Genomic DNA, 9333 nt, shown 5'->3' with positions numbered 1-9333 from the left:
GTGCATGCCTTAAAGAAAATTCTAATATGTACCTCATGTTGATAAATTATGAATACATTCAGCGCCAAAATCCGCTGTGGGCGACTCCATTTTGCCTAAGAAGTAGTTGCGAAGTTTTCTGTGTTAGGAGGAGAATTTCCGTCGGAAACCGCCCAAGTGCACTTCGTACATTTCCGGTAGAAAATGTACTTCACCTGCCAACTGCCGATACTTAACCTTGCTTCGGTGATTTCCGCTTGACGATCGGGAAACCAAAATCTTAAGGGCCGTTTCCACCGAGCACGATAATCGCTGCGGCAGCCGCAGACGATCACTTCTATGTAAATGTTTACAACTGTCTCCACCAAAACCGCTGCGGGAATCGCGTTGCAAAAAGCCGCTGCGTTTCCCGCATCCAGTCGCTCGCTCGACTGATTTCACCGCGATTTCTGTTGCGTCATTACGTGGGGTTGGCTGGTAGAGGTTGTAATGCACTAACCCTGGGTGTGTCTCAGTGCACATCCACTGTAGGCGAGACGTGGCAATATCACATAACAGAAACATGGACATAAAGGAGAGAATAATTTTGGAAGTTGAAAAGAATCCGGTATTATTTGATAAGTCGAATCCGAATTACAAAAGAGCGGACTTGAAAGAAGACATCTGGTCAAGTATTGGGGGAAAGCTGGGAATTTCAGGTGAGTAAATTATGTGGAAATCACTTCATCGTTTTATAGACAATCCTCGGGGCAAGAAATTAACATATGCCCCCTAGTCCCTGTCTAGTAAAATTTGCTGTTGGGCTAGTACATTTTATGGCACACTAGCCCTACTGGCTATAGCCATTTTGAATACATAAAATCACTAGTCAGGGTAAAGAATGGACAGTAAACTATCAGAATACTTTCAATATTCTTTATGATCGGCTTTTAATCTGTTGGCTATGATCTCCATGATCCATCAGAAAAATAAAGACTTGTCACCTGTAATATTGTTCATAAATACCAGTTTGTAAGTTAACAGGCATGTACATGTGTCAGTGATTTCCAACTCCTCAAAGATGTGGGCTAGCTACATGCTCAGTGGACTAGTTAATTTCTTGTCGCACTAGCCATGCAGTCTAGAGATTGAAAACATTTAAATTCAAGCCCTGATCCTATGGTGAGAATTTAATTAGCACGACCGAAACAGTATTCTCGCTGCCAAGCGACGGCGCCAGCTGCTGACGAAAAGTACGTTTTGTGCTTGTTTCTAACTTCCAGTGTGTCGTTAGTTGCATGACATCCACGGTGACTCAAATTCCTCAAAATACCGTCTGGTATGGGTTCATTTTCATTAACTGCTTGGGAGTAGCTTTGCTGGTTTTGACTCTGCAACATGTTATGAAGCACACATGTCGCTCGCACAACGGAATCCACGTTTTCTGGGCTCAGTGGTATTTTCCTCTGATACATTCGCCATCGACTTGCTAAAATACCGAATGCGCTCTCGGAAATTCGTCGAGCGTACGAAAGGCGATAATTGTAAATCCTGTCTTCATCATTCAGTCCACGGCCGGGTACTGGGCGCATTGTGTGGGTCGTGAGTGGGAAAGCTTCATCGGCAACCAGTACATAAGGCAATGACCCTAGTTCTGGGGCGTCCGGAAACGGTTTGTCATTGGGAAGGCCGAGTGTGTGATTTTGAAGCTTTTTACCTAAAGCACTGCTCTTGAACAACCCGCCATCACTGTTCGAACCATACCCACCAACGTCTATTACGCTGAAGCAGTACTGGTCATCCACCAAGGCGAGAAGCACGATTGAAAATGTACCCTTGTAGTTATAATACGTGGATCCTGAAGCTGGGGGAGCAGTGATTACAACATGCTTCCCATCTAGTGCCCCAAAACAGTTGCGAAAATTCCAACGCTCAGAAAATCCTTTTTCTATATTTTCCCAGTCATCTGTAGTCGGTTCGCTCATGTAGATGAGTTGCAGCCTACGCCAGATAGCATCACACGTCTCCTTGACAATCTTGCTAACCGTAGATTTCCCAACACGGTAGCTGAAAGATATTGTTCAATATGATTCTCCAGTCGCCAGGAACCTGAAAAAAATATTAAACAAAACTGTATATTTTTATTTCAGGTCCTGATGTTCAAACGAAATGGCGAAACATTCGTGACTGCATGGCGAAACATGTGAAGAAGAACAAGACCCAGAGTGGCCAGGCAGCTACCGCTAAAAAACCGTACAAGTATGAGCATATCCTCGGGTTTCTCATTCCAACTCTGGATGAAAGGGCAACTAGCAGTAACTTAAACGATGACATTGGACCAGAGGACGAGGACGATGGATTTACGCTGGACGATGCACAAAATACACAGCTTGCCATCGATGAGGTGGAACCGGAAAACGCAGCACAAAGTCCGGCAACAGTGCCTAAACCGAGCACCATTAGCCTACACCCCGACCCCCGCCAAAGAAAAGGCGAAATTCTCTCCCCGTTGAAAGTGTGGATACGGCCATAATAGATTACATCAAGAAAAAAACCGATGAGGGCCCAAAACGCGCCCCCCAAGTCGACGATGACGATATGATGATGTTTTTGAAGTCTCTCGCGCCTACCATCCGAAAGTTACCACCCCGAGGCAGGCGGAAGTTCGATTTTCTATTTCAAAAATCATTCATGATGCCGAAGTGGAATACCTGTACCTAAAACAGTCGTTCTCTCTAACCCCTATTAAAGTGGCGAACCCTAACCGATCGCAGGGTGTCAGTTGTCAAATGTACGATCCACCGTATCAGCGCAGTGACACTCCGTCTTCTCAGATCAGCAATCAGTCGTTTTCTATGATTCTATGATGTTCAGCCCCGAGACGAATGCATACCCGATTAATATGTACAAGCACTAGAGCTGAAGGCCTACATGCAAATTAAGTGACGTTTCACATTCTGATATTTATTTGAGATCAAAACCCATTAAACTGCCGTTTGTGTAAAACCGGTTTTATTTGTGTACACCTGTAAAATCTGAATATAAATTCACCTTAGACATATTGCGAGCCTTTGTCGTGCTGTGATCGATTCGCGGTAATTTGTGCTTTCTTTGTTGATATTGCTCTCGATCTTAACGAATACATCCTCAAACTGCTGTGGAGTCATCCTGAAGTATTCGTGAAACTTGTCCTCGTATGAGGACAGCTCTCTCACCAGGTGATGATACTCTCCGTAAATCTTCCGAGCTTTGAATATTTCGTGCACCCAAAATCGATGTTTGCGCTTTCGTTTCACACGAGCGACGGCGTAAACAAGACAATATCCTCGAACTCTGAGTCTGACTTTTCCATATCGACTATAAAGTTAGAGCTCACCGCCGGGTCTTCATTTGCTGTGGGTATTTTTTTTCAGCGCTGCGATTTCCCGCCAGAACCGCATTCGGTGGAAACCGTTCACGCTGCGGGAAACGCGACGGGTCCCGTAGCGGGAATCGCTGCGGTTCTGGTGGAAACGGCCCTTTAGACGTAGGGTCTGAGTTTACACGAACAAGCCGGCAGTTTTAACGACTCTCATTGGCTGAGAGGCAACACACCCCCGGCATAAATTACAGGGTGTTGGATGGCGGACGCGATGGACTCCGCGATTTATGCCAGCTTTGCCGTTTTCAGGCTTTACATGTATGGCCAGAAAAAATCGCAAAATTATGCAGCACCACCAGATAGAAAAAAATGTGCTATTTTCAGGCTATAGTGCCAGTTTTTACATTTTCTTCTCCTTTAAGTGAAGTCAAAATGGCGGCTCCTGATCAACGTTCCACTTTACCTGGCGAAGAGGGGTTACATCCATAAGGATGTGATAACTGTTTGCCTTCACACACAGGTCGATACGACGAAACTTGTTTTGCTGTGTTCATCGTAATTGTCGAAGTAGGCTATATGGTATATAACCACCACTCGGTTATAAATTCAGTCAGAAATTTTTATTTACCCAAGTTTACTAACCACAAGAGCAATGGTGTGAGAATAATTTTCTTACAACTCATGACATTGAACTACCGGTTCCTCAAATCATTCTGTGATGATTGTGTATGGTGGTTTACAGGCATACATATGACGGTGCAAAATCTCTCGGTTCCTCACATTTACATGCTTGTGTCACGGTGTTTTGTCAAGTAAGGGCATGCGGTGGGTCCTCGGGTAAAGGCCTACATATAAAGGTTCAACGAATATGTTTCGGGATATCTGTTCCACAAGTAGAGATCAAGAAACCGTTGACCCGAGTCACATGCCTGTCTACGCATGCCTTAACGTGCAACAAGCTGTATATTATCACCGGTCTCCAGCTCACCTCACTGTGTGTGTGTGAGGGAAAATTTACTCCGCCAAGAAACGCATGGTATATACTTGTAACGCAGCGGCTTGTTTTAAATTTTCAGTTCTTCCAAAAAAGCCAGATAAAATCATTACTTTTTAATCAAACGGATTAACTGCCTACATAACTGATTCTTATTTATCTACAGCTGCGTTAGATTAAATGCACAACTGTGGCTACCATACAATTGAGAGCTAGATTCTCTATATGGTTTTCACGAATAACGTCAAGTATTAGAAACTATTCAACATACTATTAGAAAGTATTGAATCCTTTAATTTCTGGAGATCAGTCAAGTTTTTTTGCGAAGCTTTTCAAAGGGATATAATGAAAAAAATTTACCAAAGAAGCTGACCAATAGCCGTCATATTAAAAGTCGGAGCCCCAGCTATTTAACTGCATGGAAGCACTATTTGAAACTCTTTATTTTCTCGAGAACAGTTAAGGCCGTTTACGAAGCTTTTTAAAGGGACTTACGTAGTGAAAAAGTTCGCGAAAGGCCCTCATCTGTGGCTGTCATGTTAAAGTCGGAGCCTCAGCTTTTCAACTCGGAGCACAAATGTCCTAAATTGGGGCACTGGCTTTTAATGTTTTATTAGTATTTATTTATTTATTTATTTTGTTGGTTTTAAGGCTCCACATTCTTTTAGACATTCCCCCGTCTCATGGCATTAATTAACTTTGAATTGCGGAAAAATCTTCCATAAAACGGCCTAGAATCCCAGAGCTTCCAGGGCCAAGCGGGTCCGTGGACCCCCGCATAGTGAGGTGTGATGGACATTTAAGCTCCCCCACCACCATCACACACACACACACACTATTGCTTAACCATGTCATATTTAGGACTCTGTACTCTTAAAACCGCATACTTCGGTTTCCAACTTTGACTGGCTATTCAAGAATACGTCTATGGCAATGTAGGATCGCGGAGACTTTTATAACTCTTTGTCATTTTCACGGCTTTATAATCTTCAAACCACATCTGTCGGTGCCCGAAAGTGCATGCCTCAGATCTCACCTCCGGCAACCTATGGTTGCGCAGTTTCCGGGGCCTGAGCGGCCCCCTAGACCCTCGCCTATTGTGCCGTGATAGATACTTCCCGTCTCCCCATTTTCAATTTCCTTCCTATGCCACTGTTAGAGGCATGGTTGCTGAGAATGAAGGCTACAATGTCTTGTGACTGGTATAGTGGCCCATCAGTAATTATTTAACGAATGCTGCGGCAAAGCATTTCACAAAACCGTTAAATGCGAATAAATAAGTTTGTGCAGGGCAGTCTAAATATTTTGAATAATGCACTGTGCATTTAACTATGTAGATATAGCCAGTGGTACTATATACAGCCAAATGTAACTAATAAGCTTTAATCAACACTCGTTGAATAGATAATACCACGACTGTGCAGACACTCTGTGATTTCTTCATAGCTGTGCCAAAAGTGCTGCTGTGCTGTGTCATCACCGAGTTTATCATAGTTCCCTATAAACCTACAAACTTTGAGTGGGCCGACCGGTATTTCGAAATACCCTGCATGTGTACTGAATGTAGGTCAACAGGTGATTGATAATGTAAATGCATAGATAGTAGCAGTTTACACGACCCCGAGAACCATGGCTTAAGCAGAATTAGATTTTAAAAAATGCAGTGATGTTAATTGCAATTTATAAGACGTGACGGGTCTAGAATTACTCAAAATACTGTATTGTCATCACATTTAACATACGACATCAAAAAATATATGACCATGAAACAAATAGTTGCTTAGTTATAACCCACCAAGAATGCCAGCTCGATCAAAAACGCAAAGTTTTGGCTCAAATGAGGCACTATGGTTTTTAAATTACGGTAGGAAGCTCGACGATAAACAGAAAAATATTTTCTACCGAAACTTTCCCGTATGCATTTCTGTGTGCTGTCAAAGTTTCGTTTGGAATAATGTTTGTGTTCATATGTAAAACATGAAGTTTATAACGTGAACACTTTGGGCAAGTTTAAAATCCTTATGTCTTCACAAGCCTCTAAGGCGCCCTTCATAGTGCAGCGAACTAAGTAAGTCACTGTGGGGATATGTATGAGGTAGAGAAAGAGTTCGAATCTTAATAGTATTGTTTGAAAACATACTTGTGTTTGAGTTGGTCATTTTGTATTAAATGGATGTTATTATGAATTAGAATGGATAATAGTTAAGGTACGGTGATACATACCACATGGCAACTATAGCGAAATCATACGTGAAGCCTGCTTGAGAGCACATGTGGTAGTCTGTCATTAACCTGACATGCTGTGGGTAATGTGCATAGTGGAATTATATGATTGAGTTGTATTTGTTATATATTACTTATTGATGCTGAACGACATGCTGAAGAGTTTTTCAGAAAGCTACATTGGTGGTGAAGTGGTTTTCCCACTCAACAGTGTCTAATACAAGAAAGCTACATTGGTGGTGAAGTGGTTTTCCCACTCAACAGTGTCTAATACAAGAAAGATACATTGGTGGTGAAGTGGTTTTCCCACTCAACAGTGTCTAATACAAGAAAGATACATTGGTGGTGAAGTGGTTTTCCCACTCAACAGTGTCTAATACAAGAAAGCTACATTGGTGGTGAAGTGGTTTTCCCACTCAACAGTGTCTAATACAAGAAAGATACATGGCCGCAGTGCATGTTTGGAGCCTTATTCATTTGAGTCATATGCTTGTTATGTAATAGGACAAGTGTTAACAAAGAGTGAGAAAAAAAATGAAAAAAAGAAGTATCCTCACGAGCGTGTCAACAGCTGTCGCTCACACCTATAGTGAGTTTCGCTTCTTGAGGTGCACAATTTCTTGCGCTGGGGCAGATTCCCTGCGTTACAATTAATATCCGGTCCTTAGTGTTTACATTTAAATACCACACGTTAAGATCATCTTTGACTTAAGTCTAAGACAATTCATTGATCCTTGTGGTAGAGTGTATATCTGTCAGGTCGGAATTTCAGACATGGCTACAATTAAAATGCTCAAGGGAGTCTAAAATTTGTATGCTGACTCTACTGGCGAACAGTTTACCAGCCGCAGTCTGAGTTCTTTTTTGTCGCTTTTTAAGCACTGATTCTTTACTGCAGAACAATGTAACACCAACAATTTGAGTTCTTTCCTGTTCTGAGTTTATTAGCACTTACAATTTATGACTTAATTCTTAAGCTGCTTAATAAATACAAGGCCGTATTTATCAAACGTTTTAAGACAAAATTACAAACACAGCTGCTATTAAAATGTTTTACTGTAGAAAGTTTAAAATTTGTGCAATGATTCCTTAGTTCGTAACAACCTGACGTATCAACAACAAGCTGAGCTCTCTCATTTTCTGAGTTTCATTTACAATTTATGATTTTAATCTTAAGCTGTGTAATAAATACGAGAATTAAGTATACGACACATCGATTAAGTACAGGCCTACATATGCGTTTTTCTTGAAGAGACTATGCAGGAGAGTTTTTTGCAAAATCAAATCGAATTTTTGCTATTTTTTAGAATAGCCCAAATAATTACCTTTCACAAAATATCAGCCTCGTCTGATCAGCGCACTTGTTAAAGCTCTACCTCGCTAATAAAATTCCTCATGCGGGTCGCATTACAGCTTTTTCAAACATTAAAATTATATTAACACTATAAACAGTACAGGTACAATTCTAATACATGTATTAATAAATTCTTCATCCACTGTTCCCGATTCTTTGTCGACCACGAGTGATTGGTTGCGCCTGTTGGGCTGTTTAAGTAGTCTTCCGTGAAGTTCAACGGAGAACACGGGCCGTCATCTCTAGAAAATTTGCCATTTACCTGTCCATCTTTTAAGATAAAAGCCGCGAAATACATGCCAGGATACATTCTACGTATAATGCAACTTCAAAAGCGTTCTAGAAACAGGATTTTTTTCAAGCTTGGGCACTTTACTTTGTATTTTTGTAAGCTTGAACCAAAGTGCATGTATTTTGTCTTTCCGATCCGATTGGGTAGCACACGTTGGAGTGTTATGCCGATCCGACTGGGTAGCACAAGATGGAGTGTTATACCGATCCGTCTGGGTAGCACATGATGGAGTGTTATATAAGCATTCAGAGGTTTATATGTGCACACGGGTGAATACATGCAGCCTAAGGTATGTTCATTCGGTGCAGACTTACACATCTTAAAAGCTTAGTCGTCTGCTTACACCAGAGAGCGGCGTTAAGCACCAACCAGTGGATCAACAAGTCACATCAGTAACTAATGAGGACACAGGCTCGAGTCCAACCGCAATCTCGGCGGCAGCTTTACGCCACGAGATTTGCAAAGTGTATACCTGGGCAGTCAAATGCGATAGTTTTCTCTTCCCATAGACACGAACCCCATAAAGTGAAATATTCCAAAACATGGCATAATACTGTTGTGGTATATATATATCAAGTAAGTTACGAAACTCGTTTATTGGTTTCAGCGGTGGTATTTAGGTAGGCCTATATAAATCTTGTTGATTTTCGATCTGGATGATTATTTTGAGTACCTTTGGTATTTTCTTCACCAGTGTCGATCGGCCCGATCCCATGCACTACCAGTATGGACTATCGCTATAGGACATATCACTGAGCTCTATCGGGGATTAGAGGAAAAGCACAGGCCGCCATTATCAAATTGCTAACAATACTTGGTCATGCATTCCATGGACAGACACACTGCACCTAGCCCACCAATCGTAGGTCGTTCGTGCGAAAGAACGCCTATTCAGTTCACTGAGATCAATTAAGGTCGATTATTGTTTAAATACAAGGTGAGCAGATTGATAGCGCTATACCGACATCATTGCCATGGTGGCCGATCAACAAACAGTTATGGATAGACAGATCAATGGCACTAGTACGTTACTATAGTGCGGGGTTTTGCGAATCACCGGATCAGTCCGCTTCAAGTTCGACTCTCTCGCCTGTCAGACGGACTGGCAGCTTTACGTCTCCTCTCTGTATTATAAGCCTAATCCCGCGAAC

The 9333-nt window shown here is 42.0% G+C and overlaps 1 protein-coding gene across 1 annotated transcript; it reads left to right on the top strand.

Moving 5' to 3' along the window:
* The first annotated feature begins 541 nt into the window (after positions 1-541).
* Positions 542-2491, top strand: LOC135461994 (uncharacterized). The gene is made up of 2 exons (XM_064739314.1): positions 542-677; positions 2109-2491. Exons 1-2 carry the CDS (start codon positions 542-544, stop codon positions 2489-2491), a joined length of 519 nt encoding a protein of 172 aa, XP_064595384.1.
* The last annotated feature ends 6842 nt before the right edge of the window (positions 2492-9333 follow it).

The sequence above is a fragment of the Liolophura sinensis genome, chromosome 1 (assembly GCF_032854445.1).
Source record: "Liolophura sinensis isolate JHLJ2023 chromosome 1, CUHK_Ljap_v2, whole genome shotgun sequence".
Lineage (NCBI taxonomy): Eukaryota > Metazoa > Mollusca > Polyplacophora > Chitonida > Chitonidae > Liolophura > Liolophura sinensis.
This window is presented reverse-complemented; position numbering and strand designations above follow the sequence as displayed.

What these genes read in the sequence shown, in the direction of transcription:
- LOC135461994 (XM_064739314.1), top strand. Translation starts at nt 542, where the DNA reads ATGGACATAAAGGAGAGAATAATTTTGGAAGTTGAAAAGAATCCGGTA. An exon ending in GGGAAAGCTGGGAATTTCAG is followed by an intron (nt 678 to 2,108) that starts GTGAGTAAATTA and finishes TTTTTATTTCAG; the next exon opens with GTCCTGATGTTCAAACGAAA.